Raw genomic sequence first — 25,346 nt, 5'->3', positions numbered from 1 at the left:
TGTTGTTGTTGTTGCTATTTCTTGGGCCGCTCCCACGGCATATGGAGATTCCCAGGCTAGGGGTTGAATCAGAGCTGTAGCCACCGTCCTACGCCAGGGCCACAGCAACGCGGGATCCGAGCCGCGTCTGCAACCTACACCACAGCTCACGGCAACGCCAGATCGTTAACCCACTGAGCAAGGCCAGGGACCGAACCCGCAACCTCATGGTTCCTAGTCGGATTTGTTAACCACTGCGCCACAACGGGAACTCCATAAATAAGTATATTTCTTATATAGTCTGTAACTAAATAAAGAGTAAGGGTAAATTAGACTACTAAAACATATCATTAAAGCTGCATTTCTCATTATATCCTAAAAGAATGACCTAATCTGCTTATTTTAAAAAAATGAAGGAATGATGTGCTTTTCTCAGAGTGAAATATGTTCTTCTGCTGCATGTCAAGGGAGAAAGATTGTACAAGATGTTAACATCTAAAAAAAATTTAATAAAGTCAAAAGGATGGTAGTCATTGAAAAATCAAAGGGGGAGTTCCCGTCGTGGCTCACTGGTTAACAAATCTGACTAGGAACCATGAGGTTGCAGGTTCGATCCCTGGCCTTGCTCAGAGGGTCAAGGATCCGGGGTTGTCATGAGCTGGCAGACGCGGCTTAGATCTGGCATTGCTGTGGCTCTGGCGTAGGCTGATGGCTACAGGTCAGATTGGACCCCTAGCCTGGGAACCTCCATATGCCGTGGGTATGGTCCTAGAAAAGAAAAAAAAATAAATAAAAATCAAAGGGGATTATCATTGACTCAAAAATGTATTCATTCCACAAATATTTATGTGATACTTACAACATCTCAGGCTCTATTCTGGGGACACAACCGTGAAAGAACTGATAAGAAATTATGCAATTTCAACACTAATGGGGCACCACTAATGAGGCAAGTCTGGGAAATAATGGAAATGGCTAAGAAGGTGACCTTAGAGATTGAAAACATGGGGCAAGAGAAACTAGTTTTCTCATATCTTTATAGAATTAAAATGTATTAGAGCAAAGTATAACTTTAGTTGGGGGAATGACTAATGACTAAGAGGCATATAAAAATGAGTCCTAAACAAATTTTATTAAAAGTTTCACATTAATAAATACAACTAAAATTAGTATTCGTAGTCTCTGTGAAGCAGTTCTTTATATACTCAAGGTGAAGATTACATATGTAGATGACTGAAATAATAATTAACTTACTACTATACACATAATACAGCTACAACTCTACTACCATGAAAAAATCCAAAATGCTTGAGGGTAGAGAAAGATATCTCATACACTTTTGGTAAAAGTAGAAACTAGATCATGATCTCTAGACGGCTATTTCGTAGTGTATCAAAAGCCTTAAAAATGGGGAAATCTTTGATCTAGTGAGTCTATTTCTAGGAATTGATCCTGAGGAAATTTAAAAATACATAAAAATTTAGCTCAAAAATATTATTTATAAGAAAATTAGGAGTTCCCGTTGTGGCGCAGTGGTTAACGAATCCGACCAGGAACCATGAGGTTGCAGGTTCGATCCCTGCCCTTGCTCAGTGGGTTAACGATCCGGCGTTGCCGTGAGCTGTGGTGTAGGTCGCAGACACGGCTCGGATCCTGCATTGCTGTGGCTCTGGCGTAGGCTTGCAGCTACAGCTCCTATTCGACCCCAGCCTGGGAACCTCCATATGCTGCGGGAGCGACCCAAAGAAATGGCAAAAAGACAAAAAAAAAAGTTTAAAAATAAATAAATAAATAAAAAGAAAAAGAGAAAAAAAAAAAGAAAATTAAGAAGTCCCATCGTGGCTCAGTGGTAACAAACCCAACTAGTATCCATGATGGTGCAGGTTCGAGCCCTGGCCTTGCTCAGTGGGTTAAGGATCTGGCTTTGCCATGAGCTGTTGTGCAGGTTACAGACAAGGTTCGGATCCTTTGTTGTAGTGTAGGCTGGCAGCTGCAGCTCTGATTCCACCCCTAGCCTAGGAACTTTCATATGCTACACGTGTGGTCTCAATAAGACAAAAAAGAGAAAAAGAAAATTTAGGTAAATCGCTAATGTGCTCATAAAATAAAATTTTAATATTAGCTATTACTAGTACTTTTCTCATTTAAAAACTAAAATGTGTAAAATATATTTCTGGGAGTTCCCGACTTGGTGCGGCGGAAACAAATCTGACTAGGAACCATGAGGTTGCAGGCTCAATCCCTGGCCTCACTCAGTAGGTTAAGGATCCAGCGTTGCTGTGAACTGTGGTGTAGTTTGCAGAACGGGGCTTGGTTCTGGCATTGCTATGGCTCTGGCGTAGGCCGGCAGCTGCAGCTCCTATTCGACCCCTAGCCTAGGAACCTCCATATGCCGTGGTTGCGGCCCTAAAAAGACAAAAGACAAAATAAAAAAATATATATATGTATATATATATATTTCTGAATAACCTATCATGTGCCATCATAAGTTAATTTTTAATCATATTTATCAATATGTAAAGAGATTCATGACAAAAAGTGAAGAAAGCATGTTACAAGGTGGTATGTATTCTATAATTCCATTCTTGTTAAAAATGATGATTCTGAGTTGTATAATTGTATTTGCACATAGATCTAGGTATATACACACATACACAAACATATAACATACAAATACACAGAGAGGGTCTTGGAATAAATCAAGACGTTAACTGTATTTACCAATGGGAGAGTAAAAATAAGATTTGTTTTTCTAAATTTTCGTTCTCTGATTTTTTTTGAAATATGTAAATTTCTTATAATAAGGAAAATGTTATTTTACTCATGTTCATCTTATTATTTAGATTTCTGTATTTAGCTAGTTAATTTAGACTCTGATTGGCTAACTTTATTCATCGTTATGTTTCAGTTAGTTAAAACGACAGCAATTTCTAGAGACTTCTCTGGGCCTTGGTTTCCTCATCTTAAATTTAAGAACTATACTGGAAAAGTTTATATTCACCAGCAGGTTTTTGTAATTTCCGAAGTCAGCATGAAATTTCATACTGAATTAATGAGCTAGCATTTTTATTGGGGGAACATGGAAAATATAAATTAATTTGTTAGACACACTCTCAGGTCAACATATTTCAAGAAGCTCCAAAATGCTTAAATTTCTAAATTGCAACAAAGAATTGGGGTGGGGAAGAGTATAAAAACTGTTTAAACAAGTGACTATTTTTCATAAAGGTCACAATCCTTGGAAGACATGATAACTAAGTGCCAGATGAATTAAACATTACATGAATAAAACAGTTACATATTTTGTTGACTATTGCTTCTCTCTAAAACTATAGGTCAGAAATCTGATGTTACAAATATGAGAAAAGGCTGGTCTTACCTCACAGTTCCTTCAGATACATTTGGCACTGACAGGGTTACATCTAGTGAAATCTGACACTGGCCCCTTAAGATAGACATCATCCTCAAGGCTTCCACTTCACTCCGGGGGGCATTTACTGAGGCACAGCCTAAGTAAGTTAGTTTGCTGAAAACTACACTGTCCTCATCGGCCACTGGTGTGAAAGGACTTGACCCTTCAGAATCTGAAAGAAATAATAAGGAGGTAATTATTTTCATTCTGATATTTTGTTGACATGAATACCAAGTAAAAATATACAAGCTACATTTAGGTTCTAAAATTAAATACTAATGATATAACATGCCACTGCCCCAGAAGAAGTGCCCACTCAAGCCAGAAATCTCATACCAGAACTCTGTCACCAACACTAAAAATGTTAGGTTTGGCTATTGTCTCAATCCCAAATCTGAAAGGTGACCTGAGATGCAGATCTGATTTACCTTTCTGACACTTTTAATTTGTTTTGACTTTTAATTTACATTCAGGTCAAAAATACATTTAGTATTTTACCACACTGAAAGATCCCATCTCTCTTTTTTTCTGATCTGCATTCTTATTTCTCTCATTCATCGTTTCAGGTACTTCATCACATTCTTTCATTTCCCTTGCTTTCCTTTTCCCAATAAACATCTACAGTTTTAACACTCTCCCTTCCCCAATGAGCCTTTAAAAATTGCCGTTTTCCTTCCTTCCTGCTACATCTTTTAGCTCCCTTTTTTAAAAACAACTTGACAACTCTTTCTACACAGCTGTAACTTCACATCTATTTCTACAAAGCCTAGAGCAAACAACTCACCAGGCATTCTTCTATTTCTCCAATACCATACTCAAATTCCTCCTTTTCTAAAAAACTCTTTAAACATTTTAAGACTCCCTCAATATCATACAACTACTGTGTCTCTTTCATTGGTAAAAAATAACATACATTTAAAGGGAAATTGGAATGGCACATATATTTACTCCTCTCACATCCCCCTAAGTCTAGAATCTGAAGAGTGGACACTCGGATATTAAAAACAGTAACCTTCAGTTACACAAGCAACGCAGCAATCCTAACCTCCTTGTCCGGGTTTCACTGGCAGGCTCATCTCTGGTTTTTGGAGCCCTACTAATGGCACAGGGTTAATGGTGGATGAAGCTGAGAGTTGATTAGAAAGAGGCCCATCTCCTTCGCCATCCAGTTGTGACCTTTCCACAAGCTCCTTGTCCCCTGGCTGGTCGTCCATTGGAGGATCCATCAGCACATCTGCTAGCTCTTTTTGCAGCTGCTGCTCACTTCCATTCCCTATAATCTAAGGGTCACAAATATATGCAGTCAGCAAAGCGAGAAAGAGGCCCGTACTGATTAAAATGGGTCCACATTCCAGAGAAAATCATCAGAAATTTTATATATATATGATCTTCTGAATGTTAGAAGATTATAGAAAATAGAATAAATCAAGATCTGCAATAAATAAGAGCTGCAGCTGCTTTCTTCATTCATACAATTTTTCACGAAAAAGTGTATGGTGAATTTGAGACTAATACCCAGAAACGTATTTGATAGTCTGTCAATGTTATTAAAAGTTTTCTACAGCATCCTAAACTGACAAAAACTAAAATATTTGTAATTTTACTTGTCTAGTGAGATATAAATCCTGTTAAGAGGAGGAGCTCTTCTTATTTTTAAGGAAAATGTGTTCGCTTCCAAAAATATCAATAGAAATAGCTCCACATGCATTTGACCACCCTTGCTGTAAGTCTTTTGTGTTTATACATATTTATCTCCCAAATTTCCGAGGGAGACTTCTCTGACATAAACAGGTTCTTAAAGTTCTGAGACACTTGAATAAAGCTGGGGAGATGCATGTATAAAATGACCCTGATGAAAAGAAACACTCCACTTCAATAACGTCAAGAATTTTTCTAGAATCATGATGGTTTATTATTAGTTGCCTGACAAGGAAATAAACAAGTGCAAAATCAAGTGGAGACTGCCCAATGCTAAGGAAAACCACAAGTGACAAAACCTAGTACTGTCACCAAATACTTACTCAAGAAATACTAGAAGAATTAACTTAGGAAAGGAAATCATGATGGAAAAAAAAAAGTGAGCTGATTTAGGAGGGTTTCTAAAGATCAAAACCTGACAAAAAATTAAAATGGGGGGGGGGCGGTGCTAGGAGACTGCTAAAGGGAATGAGGTCTTCCTGGTAAAATTAAGACAGACATTAGGAAGGAAAATTCCAATAACAGAGGTTCCATGGACTACCAAGGACCCCAGTTCTCTTGTAACTCTAAAATTCAAGTTCCTTTGGCTGGAAATTATGATTGAGAAACCAACAGTCTAACACCTTTTTTCTGACATTTTCCCAAGGAAATTCTAACATGTCAGCTATTCTTGCCTTAGAAATAAGGGTCAGACAGGTATTCAGTTTCTTGGCTTCAGTGACAGCATCTGTTTTTGTGAACTTCCTTTTATATTTACAGTCACGGCTAACGGAACTACAATTCAGTCAAGTAATCCTAACTCTCTGTTATGCTTGATCCTACACACCCACAAGTGCAATCAAATTTCTTTTTTCAGAAGTTCTGCTTTCAAACGCTTTTTAAAGTACCTAAAAAACAAACTAGAGCTAAGCTCCAATTAACTTTTTATTTTTTTCAGAACTGGATAAGAAATACTCTATTACCTGCAGTAAATAAAAGATAGCCTAATTGAACCCAAACTGTTTTCCAAGGGGAAGGAGACATAAGCAGAATAGTTACAGCTTCTTAAAAACATATGAAGAGGAGTTCCCGTCGTGGCGCAGTGGTTAACGAATCCAACTAGGAACCATAAGGTTGCAGGTTCGATCCCTGGCCTTGCTCAGTGGGTTAGGGATCCAGTGTTGCCGTGAGCTGTGGTGTAGGTTGCAGACGCAGCTCGGATCCCGTGTTGCTGTGGCTCTGGCATAGGCCGGCGGCTGGAGCTCCAATTGGACCCCTAGCCTGGGAACCTCCATATGCCTCCAGAGCGGCCCTAGAAAAGGCAAAAAGACAAAAAAAAAAGAAGAAAAAATATTAGACTCCATGTTTAAGCCATTGTAATTGTAACTAGGAAAACTACCATTAAAGAGCAGTTAAGTTGAAGACATTTTATATACCATGAAGTGCTGTTTTGTTCTTTGGTATACTGGGTAAGTAAACTCAGGTTTTCTTTTGGATAGGCTACCTCCATTATAATATATTTACAAAATACATCAAAAAAAAATATATCAACCCTGGGAAAAAAAACATGTTTATGTTTGTCTTTGTGTTTATACATGTTTATCTTGCGTTCTTCTCTTGTTCATGAAGTCTATAAACATAAGAACTGCCCTCTATTAACTCTTCCTTAGAGGTTAGGAAAAATACACACACACAAAAATGTTGATTTTTAAAAGGTGCTTAAAAACAGCAACCCAACTTATGCCTTGAATAAGATACAATACAGCAGTCAACACTTACCACGTTAGCTTTGTGCACCTTCAATCCAACTTGAAACTTAACTATCTGGGACATAATATGTAATACTTACATCTGTTAAGGTTTCTTTTTTATTTTTTTTTCGTTTTTGGCTGTCCTGCAGCATATGGAAGCTCTCAGACCAAGGATAAGATCTATGTCACAGCTTTGGCAATGCCAGATCCTTTAACCCATTGTGCCCGGCCAGGGATAGAACCTGCATCCTGGCACTGCAGAGACACTGCCAATCCCATAGCACCACAGTGGGAACTCCCCTTGGGTTTTGTTTGTTTGTTTTTGTCTTTTTGCCATTTCTTGGGCCACTCTTGCGGCATATGGAGGTTCCCAGGCTAGGGGTCGAAATCGGAGCTGTAGCCACCGGCCTACGCCAGAGCCACAGCAACGCGGGATCCGAGCCGCGTCTGCGACCTACACCACAGCTCACGGCAACGCTGGATCCCTAACCCACTGAGCAAGGGCAGGGACCGAACCCGCAACCTCATGGTTCCTAGTCGGAACCACTGAGTCACGATGGGAACTCCTCCCCTTGGTTTTTTTAAAAGACAGTCAATTTACATTCCCTGGGTCTATCTGGGAAACATTCAGCAATGCCTTCAAGTGTCTCAAACTTTGGCACACATCAGAATCACCTGGAAAACTTGTCTAAAGCACAAACTGTTAGGCCCTTACAAGAGTCCCATTCTGTAAGGCTGGGATGGGTCAGATCATTTGCAGTTTTCAAAAAATTTCAGGAGATGGTAATGCTGCTAGTCTAAGGACCACACTCTAAGAACCAACTTTAGCTAAATGGTTCTTAACCATGACTACACAATTACACACAAAACAATTACCAATATCACCAGGGAGCATGTTAAAATTAAAATACCTGATCCTTCCGCTATCCCATCACCTCCTACCCTCGGCAACTACATCAGTCTCAGAGACAGAGCCTTGGGATATGCATTTTTTCTTTCTCCTTTATTTACTTATGTATTTTTTGGTATATGCAGTTTAAGAACCTCCACAGGTGATATACAAAACAGGTGACAGGCCAGATTAGGACAACAAGTTAATAGTTTGTTAACCCTCATACAGATGAATAGCTTAAATCAGCAACTGCTTATCTCTGATTTCTTGCCATAACAGGAAAAAAAAAAAAAACGAAACTCATCATTAGTAGGGTTTTTTGTTCACTGCTGCCAACAGCATTCCTAACAGATATCACAATCATCTCTGAAACAGAGTTGCAGGTAAAGTAATCCAGACACTAGTATTAAAGAACAGACATAGAGATCAAGAGAAGAAATAAAATCCAAAAACAGACCCACACATACATGGCCAATTGGTTTCAATGGAGATGGGTAATAAATTGTGCTGGAACAATTACCTTGATATCCACACAAATATAAAAAAAAAAATCTCTTTACATCACACATAAAAATTAATGTAAAACAGATCACAGACCTGAATGTAAATTCTAAAACTGTATTTACATAGAAGCAAAATCACTGTGATCCCAGGATATAAAAATTTAAGTTACAAAAAGTATGCATAAAACATATGATTAAAAAAAGATGAAGTACCCTTTATCAAAGCTAGAAACTGCTGCTTAAAAGATGCTGTTCAAAGAATGAAAAGACAAGCCACAGACATGGAGAAAATATTTACAAATCACATATCTTATGAAGGAATTCTATCCAAAATATACACAGAGTTTTTATAACTCAATAATAAAATGAGGTGTTCCCTTGTGTTGCAGTGGGTTAAGGATCCAGGGTTGTCACTGCATTGGCTCAGGCTGCTGCCCTCATGTGGGTTTGATCTCTGGCCCAAGAACTTGTGTATGCTCAGGTACAGCCAAAAACAAACAAAACAGGAGTTCCCATCATGGCTCAGTGGTTAACGAATCCGACTAGGAACCATGAGGTTGCGGGTTCGATCCCTGCCCTTGCTCAGTGGGTTAACGATCTGGCGTTGCCGTGAGCTGTGGTGTAGGTCCCAGATGCGGCTCGGATCTCGAGTTGTTGTGGCTCTGGCATAGGCCGGTGGCTATGGCTCCCACTTGACTTTTAGCCTGGGAACCTCCATATGCCTCCGGAGCGGCCCAAGAAATGGCAAAAAAGACAAAAAACAAAACAAAACAAAAAAACACAAGCAACCCACATTTTTAAAAAAGGGCAAGACACCAAAGAAGATATACAGATGGCAAATAAGCCTATGAAAGAAATGCAATCATTAACCAGTAGGAAAAATGAAACCACAATAGGATGCCTCTGTACATCTATAAGAAGGGCTAAAATTAAAAATAAAACAATCCTGACAACAGCAAGGATGACAAGGAAGTGGAGCAACTGAAAAATCTTTCATGCATTGCTGGTGGGAATACAAAATAGTACATTCGCTTTATGTAAATTTTATAAAGTTGAACATACACTTACCTATGACTCATTCCTATTTACCCAAAGAAAATTAAAATATACATCTATACAAAGAGCTGTTTTGTTTATAGCAGCATTATTCATAACTGCTAAAAACTGAATACAAAGTAAATGTTTATCTACTTTGTTTAGTGAATGGATAAACTACCATACAGCTATACAAAGGACTACTCATCAGCAATAAAAAGGAATGAATTATTAACACTAAAATAACATGGATAAATCTCAAAGGCTTTATTTTTTTTAACTAAATTTTTTTTTCTTTTTACGGCTGCACCTGGGGCACATGGAAGTTCCTCAGCTAGGGGTCAAATTGGAGCTACAGTGGCAGGTCTATGCCGCAGCCACAGCAACGCCCGATCTAAGCCACATCTGTGACATATGCCACAACTTATGACAACACTAGATCCTTATCCCACTGAGAGGTAACAGGGATTAAACCTGCATCCTCATGAACATAATGTTGTGTTCTAAACTCATGATGGGAACTCCTAAAAGTATTATTTTAAATAAGTCAGACATGAAAGGCTATATATACTGTATGATTCAATTTATATGGCATTTTTGGAAAAAGCAAAACTACAGAGACAGGATTCAGATCACTGACTGCCAAGGCTGGGGAGGGAAAAGACTAAAAGAAACTATAAAGGGACATTTTGGAGTAATGAAAATATTCTGTATCTTGATTGTGGTGGTGGTGATGGTTACATAAAAGTCTACATTCTTTAAAGTTCAGAGAGGGAGTTCCCATCATGACTCAGCAGAAACAAATCTGACTAGCATCTATGAGGATGCAGGTTTTGATCCCTGGCATCGATCAGTGGGTTAAGGATCTGGCATTGCTGTGAGCTGTGGTGTAGGCTGCAGACACAGCTCAGATCCTGTGTTGCTGTTGCTGTGGCTGTGGTGTAGGCCGGCAGCTGCAGCTCCAATTGGACCCCTAGCCTGAGAACTTCTATATGCCGGGGGTGCAGCCCTAAAAAGACAAGAAAAGAAGTTCACAGAATTCTATATACCTAGAGTTCTCTGGTGGCCTAACAGGTTAAGGTTAAGACTTGGGAATTGTCCCTACTGTGGTGTGGGTTCAATCCCCGCCCCAGAAATACTGCAAGCTGCAGGTGCAACCAAAAATAACCCACAAAAAAAACAAAAAAACAAAAACAAAGAATTATACACCTTAGGAGTAAATGATGGTATTTATTTTTGTTTTAAGTAAAATAAAGTTTAAGTAGTTAACAAAGCTAAAATAAATCATTCAGATTTCCTTTTCTATCACTAAACCAAGATCTACAGAAGAGCCAATATTCAAATTGGATAAAACAATGCTACTTTGGCTCTTATTCTTGGGATTTATAAATTCAGTTCATTAGACATGTACTGTAGATACACTCTGTACCTGTTGCTGTCAGAAGCCTTGGGAATACAAGGATAATTTAAGAAATGGCCTCTGCTATCTAATAATGCCCAGTCTGGCTGAAGGAGCCACTAAACAAATATTCTCTAAAACAAGTAGCACTACTAGAAAAAACATGTATGCTACTGGTATGGTAGCACTCCCTAAGAAGAGAGTGATTAAACCTTATATATCAGGCTTAAGATCTACCAGAGGAGCTGAGAGAATTTAAGCTTGGTTTCTAAGAGTAGAGAGATGAAGAGAGGAGGGCTTTCCAGGAAAGGGAGGAGTCTATGCAAAGTCTTTACCATGAGACTACTGGGCAGGACCAAACAGCCTGCTGAAAAACACAAACAACAAATTTGATTTGAACTCCAAAAAAGACTTCTAACTTAATTTAGCACAGATATAAAAACAAAAAAGCAGGAGTTTCTGTTGTGGCTCAGCAGAAACAAACCCAACTAATATCCATGAGGATGCAGGTTCGATCCCTGGCCTTGCTCAGTGCATCAAAGATATGGTGTTGCCATGAGCTGTAGTGTAGGTCACACAGGGTCAGATCCTGAGTTGCCGTGGCTGTGGTGCAGGCCAGCAACTATAGATCTGATTCAGCCCCTAACCTGGAAACTTCCATATGCTGCAGGTGTAGTCATAAAAAAAAGAAAAAGAAAAAAAAAAAGCAGACACATATGGATAATATAACCAAGGGCCATGTTTAGATCTGTGTCCGCCTCCATGTAACCTTTAAGAAGAGGAGAGGAGAATTCTTCAAAACAGCCCTTCCATGTCTTGGCTATTGCAAAGAGTGCTGCAATGAACACTGGGGTGCATTATCTTTTTGAATTATGGTCTTCTCTGGATATCTGCCCAGGAGTGCGACTGCTAGATCATATGCTAGTTCTATATTTAGTTTTTAAAGGAACCTCAATACTATTCTCCATAGTGGTTGCACCCGATTTACATTCCCACTAAAAGTGTAGGAAGGTTCCTTTTTCTCCACACTTTCTCCAACATTATTGTTTGTAGACTTTCTGATGACGGCTATTTTGTCTGGTGTGAGGTGACATCTCACTGTAGTTTTGATTGTATTTCTCTAATAATGAGTGATGCTGAGCATCTTTTCACGTGCTTTTGGGCCTCTGTCTTTGGAGAAATGTCTAGCTCCTCTGAACATTTTTTGACTGGATTGTTCAGCTTTTTTTAGTATAAAGCTGTATGAGATGTTTGTCTATTTTGGAGATTAATCCCTGTGGGTCGTTTTGTTTGCAAAGATCTTCTCCCATTCTGTAGGCTGCTGTCTTTTGGTTTTGTTTATGGTTTCCTCTGCAGTGCAAAAGGTAAAGTTAGTTAAGTCCCATTTGTTTATCTTTGTTTTTATTTATTTATTTATTCATTTATTTATTTATTTGTCTTTTTGCCATTTTTCTTGGGCCGCTCCTGTGCCACATGGAGGTTCCCAGGCTGGGGTCGAATCGGAGCTGTAGCCGCCGGCCTACACCAGAGCCACAGCAACTTGGGATCCAAGCCACGCCTGCGACCTACACCACAGCTCATGGTAACGCCGGATCCTTAACCCCCACTGAGCAAGGCCAGGGATCGAACCCACAACCTCATGGTTCCTAGTCAGATTTGTTAACCACTGAGCCACCACGGGAACTCCCTCTTTGTTTTTATTTTCATTACCCTAGGAGGTTTGGAGATATTCATATAAACTTAACATTTATAATATGTATGTTATATAATATCACAAACAGACACACACATATATGGAAAACAAACTCAGAGACTTCAAAATCAAACAGGGTTACCAAAGGGAAAACTCTGGGGGGAAGGGATAAACTAGGAAGATGGGATTAATACACATTCACTACCATATATAAAATAAATAACAAGAACCTACTGTGTAGAACAGGAAGGTCTACTCAATGTTCCATAATAATTCATATACATCAGAAAAAAGAATGGCTATACGTGTTTGTATAACTTCTTCACTTTAATGCAAACTAAAAGCTAATACAACACTGTAAATCCATGCAGTCCAATAAAATTAAAAAGATGTGATACATACATACAATGGAATACTACTCAGCCATAAAAAAATGAAACAAGAAATTATCATACTAAGTGAAGTCAGTCAGAGAAAGACAAATATGAGACCACCAAAATGTGGACTCTAATAAAAAATAATTCAGAAGAACATAAAAAACAAACAGACTCAAAGACTTTAAAACCAAACTTATGGTTAACAAGGGGAAATGCTGGGGGGAGGGATAAAATGGGAAGTTGTGATTGACACATACACTACTATATATAGAATTGATGAAAAACCAAGACCTACTGTACAGCACAGGGAAATCTACTCAATACTCTGTAGTGACCTATATGGGAAAATAGTCTGAAAAGGAACAGATATATGCATATGCATAACTGATTTACTTTGTAGTTCTTCTGAAACTAACACAACACTGTAAGTCAACTATACGCCAATAAAATAAAATAAAATTAAAAAGTCCTCAAGTTTTCATCATGGCTCAGAGGAAAACAAATCTGGCTAGCATCCATAAGGATGCAGGTCTGATCCCTGGCCTCGCTCGCTCAGTGGGTTAAGAATCCAGTGTTGCCATGAGCTGTGGTGTAGGTCACAGATGCAGCTCAGATCCTGTGTTGGCCGAGGCTGTGCTGTAGGCTGGCAGCTACAGCTCTGATTCAACCTCTAGCCTGGGAACCTCCATATACCTCGGGTACGGCCGTAAGAAGCAAAAAAAAAAAGTCCTTAAAAGAGAGAAAAAATAGAAGTATTTAAGTAGCCAATTTAGCAGCTACTATATAGACATGAATGTTTACAAGGACAGAGATTGATCATTGAATGATTTATTCATAATTCTACTTACAAAGTACAGTGATGGTAAAACAAGGACAAAAAAACTGGGACGAGAGTTGACTTGTGGCACACCACAGGGTGGCACCATTCACATCACAGACCATGTGAATAGTAGCCCCTGAGGGTTGCACAGAGTGTAGCCTATGCAATTGAACTTAGTAGTCCTACTTGTCTCCACAGTAAGACAGATCTGACTTTGGGATATGGCTCTGACATTAACTCTGTTGGCTATGGTCAAATTAACCTTTGGTAGCTACGACTGTCTCATCTCTAAAATGGGAATAACATCCATCTCACAGGACTGCCATGAGGGTTCAATGATTTAATAATGTGATCACTGGACATTTATTATTTATATTACAAACACTGAATCTTGATTTTTAGGGTTTACCTCACTTTTCACATCACAGTACCTGCCAACTAATAAGCATCCAAAAGAGTATCTCCCCACCCAACTTTCAACTATTTCTTAATAAAACTCTGGTCCAAGTCTAGAGTTGAAGTTAAGTAAAGCAAACAATAACTTAAAAAGTAATTCTTCCACTTTCCTTGGTCCAAGAAAACTAAAAAGCATACCAACTACTCATGTGCAAAAGAAACATTACTGGAATAACATCTGTCCTTCCTAAATAATATCAAACTTTCACAGTACAAATTGCTACAAAAGTGCATTTATAGACCCAAAGGACAAAATGTTACAAAGAAAGGCAATATCCAGAGTCATTTCTTGGTCTTAGTTTTCTATTTCTAATTTTACAGCTCCTGTTTCCCTTCACTGCAACAATATCAACTAGGCGCTACTTAACTGCCAGTATACAAGGTACTGCAGGCAGTTTGAGATGCTTTTCCAGCAGTGATTTTATGTCTTCAGGAAAGCATGCTTAGGAAATCAAAGTGTGTGCTAGAGAAGTCCACAGATGATCAGAAAATTAAAGACAAATTCCTGATGATCTATAATCCCACTACTTGTGCAATACTGCAGTGAAAATGCAAATGCAAATGGTTCAAACTAAATAATTTTGCTCAGCTTCAGGGTAAAAAGCTGAACCATTTCAAAAACAAGTATATAAATCTCAGTTGCATCAGCAAGCAAGGTAGAAAAGAACCAGAAGTCCAGTTTGGATACTGCAAAGTACAGTGACTAATTTCAAATCTACTAACATATTCTTTCTGTGATCTTTGAGAAGTCACTAAATCACTTTGTGCGTCATTTATAAACTACACCTGTTATTATCCGTTTCTTTATCTTACTGTATAAAGGAAAGACCAGAAAAACAAATTAGGAATTATTAACATTTAAAAGGGGAAAGGGAAAGGAGTAGAACCTTGTGAATTCATCCTAAAAAGACAACTGAAGGACCCAAAATATTTAAGATGGTTTTGCTAAATAATGGGATTAGGGCTAGGTTTTATCTACTTTTCTTACTGTCTCAATTTTCTGTATCAAGTATACATTTTTATAATTAGAGAAAAAAATGACAAAAAGACTATTTGCATCTTAGTAGAAAAAGAAAAGCAAGCATATTCAATTCTACTGTAAGCAGTGGTCCTGACTCCAGGGCCTTTCAAGCTTCTTGGTCTTTCCATATGTCACAGACCCACTTCTTTGGGACATTCTTAATCACTCTTTAAGGCTGAATTTTTACCAACTCTATGAAAACCTTTCTTTCCTTCTTCATGCAACAACCATGTTCTCATATAATTCTGCTTACATCTATATTCTAGCACTTGATGAATTTTGTCACGATGACATATTTACTTAAGTGTCTCCCCCATGACCACTCTAATCCCCTTAATTAAACTGTATGTTCGTAGCTCAGTAACTCTTCCTGAATAAAAGATCTGCATTTCAGAGGCCAAGATTACCTGACTCTAAAACAGTATCAGAAACTGAGCTTTGTTTACACAGTACTAAGTGAGAAGGAAGGATTTCTGTAACTACTATCTTATTAAAGCTTGGCAACTTTTTGTAACCAAAATAATGTCGGATTTTTCAAGAAGAAAACTTTATGAAAATTAAAAAGCCTAAAAAATTATCTAACTGAACTTGCTGCCTCAAAAGTACTATCACATCGATGTACCCCAACCAATACTGATAGAGGAGTATCTTTGGCTGAGAGCTAAGGATTTAAGATTCCTGCACCAGAGGAGAGAGCTAGAGAAAATGCAACATATTCTGAATTTATGAAAAATTCTCAGATTTTGATGTCAGTTGTCAAGACATTTCCTTCAGAAAGCTTCATGTTACGGTGTTTTATAACTGCACCATTCCTTACAGCATCACTTTAAAGGGCTTAACTAAAGCATTAATCTCTCTGAGCTTTCCCTGACTCCTCCCCCAAGCTGAGGTAAGTTTCCCCCTCCTCTTTTCTAGAGCATACTTTTGTTAACCTCTACCTGTGTAGCACTGATCTAAATATATTGTTACTGAAAATTAAATATGGCCACAAAATCGCTACAGCTCCTCCATCAAAAGGTATGGTCTATTTCTCTAAACCCATGACCTTGGGCTTGCCTTGTGACTTGCTCTGACTAATGAGAGTGTATCAGTCACCATGTAACTTATAAGCCTTAGCCTTAAAAGGGACTTTATAGCTTTCACATCTGCCCTAAGACTAAGACCACCATGCTGTGAAGAAGCCTGAGTTGAAAGGCCCCATGGACAGAGAGACATAGTCAAGCCCTGTCCCCAGCCAACACATCAGGTGAATGAAGCTACATGAGCCTAAGCAAGACTAGCAAAACGGCCCAATCAACACAAAATCATGAAAAAGAATAAACTTGTTTTTCAAGCCACTGAGTTCTGAGTTAGTTACAAGGACTAGTAGAAATGATGGCAAAAACATTTTAAACAGCTGTCATCTACCCTAAGCTATAAGCATCTTGAGAACAAGAACTATTCACCTTGATTCTCACTCAGCATTTATAATTTTTTTTTTTTTCTTTTTAGGGCACCTCATAGCACATGGAGTTCCCAGGCCAGGGATCAGATTAGAGCTGCAACTGCAGCTTTGTTGCAGCTGTGGCAATGCTGGATCCTTTAACCCACTGTGCCTGGTCGGGGATTGAACCTGCAACATGGTAGTGCAGAGATGCCACCAAAGTTCCTCTTGCACCACAACAGGAACTCCTCATTCAGCCTTTTAAGAACTACTTCTCGGCTGGCATATTCTGCAGCTTCACTGACATCCAGGTTGGGACTCATTCTGCTTTTTCAAGCTGACGGTTTATATTTTTTGTCACTTTTGGAAAATATTTAGGTATTTCTCCATTATTTCCTTCTTCCTCATGTTTTTTTTTTTGTTTGTTTGTTTTTTTGGTTGTTGTTGCTGTTGTTTTTGCTTTTTAAGGCTGCACTCGTGGCATACGAAAGTTCCCAGGCTAGGAGTCAAATCGGAGCTATAGGTGCTGGCCTACACCACAGCCACACCACCAGATCCAAGCTGCGTCTTCGACCTACACCACAGCTCACGGCAACGCTTAGATCCTTAACCCACTGAGCAAGGCCAGGGATCAAACCTGCATCCTCATGGATTCTAGTCAGGTTCATTAACCACTGAGCCACAAAGGGAACTTGCCCTCATTCTACTCTTCCTTTGTCTTTTGTCCTTTTAGGGCCACACCCACAGCATAAAGAGGTTCCCTGGCTAGGGGGTCTAATCGGAGCTACAGCTGCTGGCCTATACCAGAGCCACAGCAACGCCAGATCCAAGCCAAATCTGTGACCCACATCACAGCCCACGGCAACACTGTATCCTTAACCCACTGATTGAGACCAGGGATCGAACCCACAACCTCACGGTTCCTAGTCAGATTCATTTCTGCTGTGCCAAGACAGGAACTCCAATTTATTTATATTTTCTTTTTTTCCTCATTCTATTCTTAAGGAATACTTAGGTATGTGTTAGTCCTTCTCATTCTAGTCCCCGTGTCTCTTAATTGCTCTTTCACATTTTATCATCTTTCAGTGCTACTTTCTGTGTAATTTCCTCAGATTCATTTTACAGATAACACATCTGCTGCATCTTTCATAGTGAAAGCCCTAATTTTCACTTGTAGAAGTTCTGTTTTTAGTTTATTAAATTCTTTTATAGTTTTGTTCTTTTCTGATGTTTCCAAAATTTTCTTTAAATCTTTAATCATTTTAATCATACCTATTTCAAGATTACAGATAATAACTGAAATGCCTGAGTTTTGTTGACATTTGATCTTACTGGGGTTTGCTGACTCTTGCTCATGGTGAACTGTCTTTGTAAACTTTGGACTGTGCCCCATTCCCTATCAGAGTATCTGCAGGAATATTATGCAGTCTGTGTGGCAAGTATGTCCCTCCAGAGTAGTTTTGCAACTGATTCTGTCAGGTGCCCCACGCATATTACTAACCCAGTAACTGCAGGTAGTATAAATTCAAACCCCAAACATACATGAAGGCGAGACTATGGGTACAAATTCACAGCAAGACTTCCCCTCTAAACCAGTGTTCAAGGTAAGACATATAAGCTTTCTTTTTTTTTCCTGTGACTATAGGCAGGTTATTATATTTTTTCCAAGTATATCCTTTCAGATAGGATCTATCCCCTGAGGGTGCTTTAGAAGGAAATCTCAGTTCCAATACCTCTTTTTCTAAAATCCAATTCCTTATCTCTTACCCAATTCAGCTATTAAAACCCACTTCCACGGAGTAGATAAGCAATGAGATCCTGCTGTATAGCACAGGGAACTGTCTCTAGCCACTTCTGATGGATAATGTGAGAAAAAGAATGTATGTATATACGTATGACTAGGTCACCTTACTGTACAGCAGAAACTGGCAGAACACTGTAAATCAACTATAATAAAAATCTAAAAAAAGAAAGAAAAAAGGAGTTCCCATCGTGGCTCAGTGGTTAACGAATCCAACTAGGAACCATGAGGCTGTGTGTTCCATCCCTGGCCTTGCTCAGTGGGTTAAGGATCTGGCGTTACCGTGAGCTGTGGTGTAGGTCGCAGACACAGCTCGGATCCCCCATTGCTGTGGCTCTGGCGTAGGCTGGTGGCTACAGCTCCGATTAGACCTCTAGCCTGGGAACCTCCATATGCTATGGGAGAGGCCCTATATAAAAAAAATTAAAAAAAAAATTTTTTTTAAAGCCCACATCCAACAGTTATAAAGAACAATAAACTCCCCCAGAGCAGACCCAACGTCAGTTCATGTATATAGTTCTGGCTTTCAGTTCCCCTCTTTGCTTTTGTTCCTTGGGAATTTTCTTTACATTTTTGTGACTACAGGTACATAATTAAAAGGGTATTTGTTATAGTTCATCTAGCTTTCATAAGTATTCTGAATTGGAACATTTTAGGTTTTCTAAGTCATATTTCCAAAAATGGGGGTTCTTATCCTCAGTGCCTAAAAGCATTTGACAGATTACTAGCTGTCAACTGAAGATTCAAAAACACTCAATTAGAACTTCTGGGGAGTTCCCGTTGTGGTGCAGCAGAAACAAATCAGACTAGGAACCATGAGGTTGCGGGTTCAATCCCTGGCCTAGCTCATTGGGTAAAGATCTGGCGTTGCTGTGGTGTAGGCCAGCAGCTGTAGCACCGATTAGACCCCTAGCCTGGGAACGTCCATAGGCCACAAGTGCAGCCCTAAAAAGCAAAAAAGCAAAACAAACAAACAAAAAAACTATTGGTATGGAAGTGTGACAGATCTTTTAAATGTATTCTCTACCTCCTCCGCAATTTAAAAAATCTACTAGTGGCTGAGAAAACAAACTTTCATAAAGAACAGTGGGCATGCTGGGCAACACATTTGCAGTTACCCTACCATACTTTCTTCTGATGGTAGATTTAACTAACAATAATTTTTAAATTTTCACACAACAGTTCTATATTGAATAAACCAATATATTGTGTAGACGTACTGAAATCACATAGAAATACATAGGAGAAACATTTTAAATTTGGAGAACATGTTGCTCTATTTCCTGGTCTGCAAAACAGAATTATCTTTTTTTGGCAAACAAGATAGGTGAGAGAGCAAGCTAAATGTTCTCCAGAGCAGCCCTGAGGATTTTTTCCATTTACCACACAGGGCTCATCAAATTAGAAACAGGAAGGTTAGGTCAAACAGTACTTGAAAAGTTAACAAGAAAATTTTTTCAAATGGAAGAAACCCAAAAGGAGAGAAGACTGATCTATTTGCATCTGTGTTCATTCATGTTATCTCCCTTCTTATTTCAGAAACTGTTTCTAGGCTAACCCTTTACTTATACAAAGGAAGCCCTTCCTTCTTCCTAATCAAAGCAAAGGTTTTGCTCTTTTGTAGTAGCAATAAACTCCTCTTTACTGAGTAATTCTTCTCAACATAAATATCACAAAATCGCTCAGTGGAATCCTTATTGTCCTTCAGGTACTATTCTATTTTTCTGCTTCTCTTGTTTAGCAAAAATCCTTGAAACAATTGTCTATACTTACTGGCACTTCTTTCTCACCTCCCAATTACCACCACCCACACAAACCCTGCTAATGCTCTTTCTTTTTGAAGAAATAAACAGAAACACTCCTAAGGATCACCTAGGCCTCTATCTTATTTTTCAGTCACCACCTAAACAAACTCTGAGAGGAATTAAACATACCTGGTTATGCTCAGTTTCTTGAAACACTTTCATTTCTCTTCCAAGGTATTTCAACATACTACTTTTCCTTATATCTCCCTAGTTATTTCTTCTCAGTATTCTCTGGTGGTTTCCTCCATCTCAACCTCAAAATGTTGAAATACCCCAAGAAACAACTCTTATCACTCACCCACTCAGTATCCCTAGTCACTCTACAGGCAATCTCCTCTAATCCCGTACATTTGAATACTATCTAAGTACTGTTGATGTCAGCCACAAGCTTTCCTCAACATCAATCTTATACATGCAACCATCTATCTGAAATCTAAAAAAGGACATCTAAAAGTCATCTCTGAGAATTCCCATCATGGTTCAGCAGTAACAAACCAACTAGTATCCATGAGAACACAGGTTCGATCCCTAACCCTGCTCAGTGGGTTAAGGATCTGGCATTGCTGTGAGCTGTGGTGTAGGTCACAGATGCAGCTCAGATCTGGTGTTGCTGTGGCTGCAGTGTAGTCCAGCAGATGTAGCTCCAATCTGACCTCTAGCCTGGGAATCTCCATATACTGTGGGTGCAGCCCTAAAAGGACATAAATAAATAAACAAATCATCTCAAACTTAGTAAGTTCTAAACAGGACTTTGATCCCTCTGTTCCCGGCTCCAATCCTGTCTTCCTATTTTTTTTCATATCAGTAAAAGCATGACTTAACAGATCAGGCATTAAATCTGGAATCATCATTTACTCTCTTTGCCTCAAATCCCACATGAATTTGCCCACCCTAATACTAATCAGTTCTACCTTGAAAATATATCCTGAATCAGTTTATTCATCCTCTAGTTTGCAAGTTAACATTATCTCTTCCTTTCAGAACTAAAACAGCCTGCTCTTCTTGCCCAATGTCAGCTCACGTGTATAGTTCTGCCTTTCAGTTTGCTTCTGTTCCTTGCAGATTTTTTCACTATCTTCTGAATAAAGCTATGTAATTAAATGGCTATTATATTTCATCCAGCTTAACGAGAAGCATTTGCATTGGGACATTTATACATACAATTCACCGACTTAAAGTGTACATTCTATAGTTTGAGTATAATAAAAGAATTTGCAACCATCACCAAAGTCAATCTATCTATCTATCTATCTATCTATCTATCTATATTGCTTTTTAGGACTATACCTGTGACATATGCAAGTTCCCAGGCTACAGGTTGAATCAGAGCCACAGCTGCCAGCCTACGCCACAGCAACATGGGATCTGAGCCATGTCTGTGACCTACAGCACAGCTCACAGCAATGTCAGATCCATAACCCACTGAGGAAGGCCAGGGCTCAAACCCGTGTCCTCGTGGATACTAGCAGGGTTCGTTACCACTGAGCCACAACGGGAACTCCTTAAAATATTTCCATTACCTCAAAAAGAAAAATGCTACCCCCTAAGGGATCAACTCTCTCTTCCTCTAGCATCTCCAGCCACTGAAGAACCATCCTAGATAGCTCATTTTGCTTGAACCCTATAATTTGTGGACTTTTATGACTCATTTATCATTTAACATAATGTTCTTCAGGGTTTATCTATGTTGTAGCATATATCAGTACTTCATTCCTTTTTATGCCCAAATAGTATTTCATTGCAGACCCCATTTATCAGTTGACATACATTCAGATTGCTTACTTCTTTATATATCCTAGACACAAGAAATTTACCGTTTGCAAATTTTTTCTCTCTGTGGGCTGAGTTTTCACTTTTTTGATATTATCTTTTGAAGTAGAAGATTTTAATGTTAATACAGTCCAATTTAATCTGTTTTTCTCCTTTGTTGCTTGCACTTCTGGTCTGATGTCTAAGAATCCACTGCCAAATCTGAAGTAATGAAAATTTATCCCTATTTCTTCCAAGAGTTTTAAACTTTTACCTCTTACATTGAAGTATTTGATCTATTTTGAGCTAATTTTTATATATGGTATGAGGTAAGGATACAACTTCATCCTTTTGAATGTGGCTATCGAGTTGTTCCACAGCACAGCCTGCTGGGGAAAAAAATCGTCTTCAGTTGGATGGCATTGGTACCCTTGCATCAACTGGCTGACCACAGAAATGAACTCTCAAACATATTCCAGGGATCTATGTCCTATCTTTATATCACTATCACAGTCTTGATTACCACTACCATATCCTAAGTTTGAAATTGCAAAGTGTTGAATCCTCCAAACTTTGTTCCTTTTCAACATTATTTTGGCTATTCAGGGTGACTTACTACGCCCCATAAATTTTAAAACTGGCATGTTAACCTTTATAAAATGTTATCTGGGATTCCGATAAGGGTTGCATTGAATGTGTAGACCAATTTGAAGAATAATATCACCGTAACAAGTCTTCTTCTAATGTGTGAACACTGGATGGATTCCCCCTCCCCCTTGTTTTTAAAGGCCACACTGGTAGCACTTGGAAGTTCCTGGGCTAGGGGTCGAATCAGAGATGTAGCTGCCAGCCTACACCATAGCCACATGGGATCAAAGAAGCATCTGTGACCTACGCTGTAATTTGCCCCAATGCTGGATCCTTAACCCACTGAGTGAGGACAGGGATCAAACCTGCATCCTCATGGACATTATGTCGGGTTCTTAAACCGATAAGCAACAACAGGAACTCTCCAATTATTTAGATCTTCTGTAATTTCTTTCAAGAATTCATCAGCTTTGCAGATTTCACAGTATAATATTTGCACTTTTTAAACTTAATACTATTTCTTTTAAATACTATCATAAATTCAAGTGCTGTTATTGTCATTTAAGATTGTTCCCAAGTATACAGAAATAAAATTGATATGTGAATGTCAATCTTGTATCTTACAATCTTGCTGAACAGGTTTAATAATTTCAGTGGACTTTTTAGAATTTTCTACATACAAAATCATATCAACTACAAACAGATGATTTTTATTTCCTTCTTTGCAATCTGGATGCTTTTTTTTTTTTTTTTTGCCTTTGTCCACAGAAGTTTCTGGGCCAGGGACCTAATCTGCATCACAGAAGTGACTGGAACCACAGAAGTGTCAATTCTAGAACTTTAACCCCCTAGGCCACCAGGGAACTCCTGGATCCCTTTTATATGTTTGCATATCTAATTGCTCTGGATAGAACCTCAAGCACAATGCTGAAAGGAAGTGCTAAGTGCAGACATCATGTACTGAGCCAAAATTTAAGTGGAAAGAATCTACCTTTCACCACCAAGAATGATGTTAGCCATGGGTTTTTATAATTGCTATTTACCTAGTTCAGGGAGTTCCATTCTACTCATAGTTTGTTTTCTTCATGATAAGGTGTTAAAGATTTTACTAAATGCTTTTCCTACGTGTACTGAAATGATCATGTGGTCTTTGCTAATTCCACTGATACTATGCTAAACCAAACTTCAACTCCTAGGATAAATCCCACTTGATCATAGTGTGCAATCCTGTTCATATATTGCTGATTTAAGTCAGCAAGTGTTTTGTTCTGGATTTTGTGTCCATATAGATTAGATATTGGTGTATAGTTTTCTTGTGATTGTCTAATTTCAGTAACAGGGTATCATTCTCACTGAATGAGCTGTGAAATATTCTCTCCTTTACTATTTTTTCTTGGGAAAGGCGTTAAGAACTAGAATTCTTGGGAGTTCCCATTGTGGGAACCCAACATAGTCTCCATGAGGATACAGGTTTGATCCCAAGCCTCGCTCAGTGGGGTTAAGGATCTGGCATTGCCGCAAGCTGAAGCTCCACTTCAACCCTTAGCCTGGATCTTTCATAAGCCTCAGATGTGGCCATAAACAGGAAAAAAAAAAAAAAAAAAAAAGAACTGGTATTCTTAAACATCTGGTAGAATTTAAAAATGAAGCATCCAGGTGTATTTTTTTATTAATTCAATTTCTTATATGTCTATTCATACTATTTATGTTTCATTAGTGGTTGTCTACAAATTTATCCATTTAAATCTAAGTTCTCTAACTTACTAGCATATGAACAGTAGTTCATAACATTCCTTTATAATCCTATTTAAGTTTAGAAGCAATATTCCCTCTTTTATTTCTGATTCTAGTAATGTGTCTTTTTCTTCCTTTCCAAAAATTCAAAATGTCAATTTTCTTGATCTTTTCAAAGAAACTGCTTTTGGTTTCATGGATTTTCTCTACTGGTTTTTGCTCTCCTGCTTCATTTATTTCTACTCTAACCTTTTATTTCCTTACTTCTGCTTGTTTTAGATTTAATTTACCCTTCTTTTTGCAATGACTTAAGGTTAAAGATTAGGTTACTGACTTGAGATTTCCTTCTTTCACACTACAGGAATTTAGAGGTAGGAATTTCCCTACAAGCATTATTTTAGCTGTACTGCCTAAATTTTGGTATATCTTCATTTTCACTCATCCCAATATATTTTCTTTTTGATTTCTTCTTTGACCCTTAGGTTATTTCGGAGTATGTTGTTTAATTTCCATGTACTGGTTAATTTTTCATTTTTAATTCTGTTATTGATTTCTAGTTTCATTTCATTGTGGCTGGAAAATTTTAGTTGTACTTGAGAAGAATGTGTATGATTGTTAAGTATTCCATGGGGGGGGGCAGATATTCCATCAATATGTTATGCCAAAATGGTTTATAACACTGTTCTAGACTTCTATTTACACACTGGTCTTCTGCTTATTTTTCTATCCATTACTGAAAGTACTATAACAAAAGTTACTGTTGAATTGTCCATTTCTCTCTTCACTTTTTTTTTTTTTGGCTTCATGTATTTTGGAGTTCCTTTATTAGGTGTATCATTGTTAGATTATAAAACGTCCATTTCATATCTAGTAACATTGTTTTAAATTCTATTTTTTGCCTAACATTACACTCATTTTCTTGTGATTGCTGTTTGCATGTCTTTTCGCTTTATCTTAAATCTATATCTTTGTATCTGAGGTGTGTCTCCTGTACAACATAATCCACTTCAGACAATGTCTACTTTTCGATTATATTGCTTACTCTAGTCACATTTAATGTAATTAGTGATATACTTCAATTTAGGTGTGCTATTTTGCTTTTGTTTTTTTATGTATTTATTTCATGTATTTTTCACTCCTTTACTGCTTTAACATTCAGTAAACAACTTAATACAGTACTAACACTTCTTTAATATTATATGCATATATTTGTGGGCACAAACACACCTTA

General features: G+C 38.2%; 1 protein-coding gene across 2 annotated transcripts in view; it reads right to left on the bottom strand.

The window, feature by feature from the left end:
* RABGAP1 (RAB GTPase activating protein 1) overlaps positions 1 to 25,346 on the bottom strand; it is a 176,067-nt gene that overhangs the window by 126,071 nt on the left and 24,650 nt on the right. The window contains exons 3-4 of one of the 2 annotated variants that reach the window (XM_047768348.1): positions 4,437 to 4,671; positions 3,359 to 3,563 (exon numbers count right to left, since the gene is read on the bottom strand). In XM_047768348.1, coding sequence (XP_047624304.1) covers positions 3,359 to 3,563; positions 4,437 to 4,671 — 440 coding nt within the window. The remainder of the gene's footprint in view (positions 1 to 3,358; positions 3,564 to 4,436; positions 4,672 to 25,346) is intronic. The other variant, XM_047768349.1, reaches the window with a different exon arrangement.

This window comes from Phacochoerus africanus, chromosome 2, assembly GCF_016906955.1.
Source record: "Phacochoerus africanus isolate WHEZ1 chromosome 2, ROS_Pafr_v1, whole genome shotgun sequence".
Lineage (NCBI taxonomy): Eukaryota > Metazoa > Chordata > Mammalia > Artiodactyla > Suidae > Phacochoerus > Phacochoerus africanus.
Note: the sequence above shows the minus strand (reverse complement) of the source record. Positions and strands in the feature narration are given on the sequence as shown.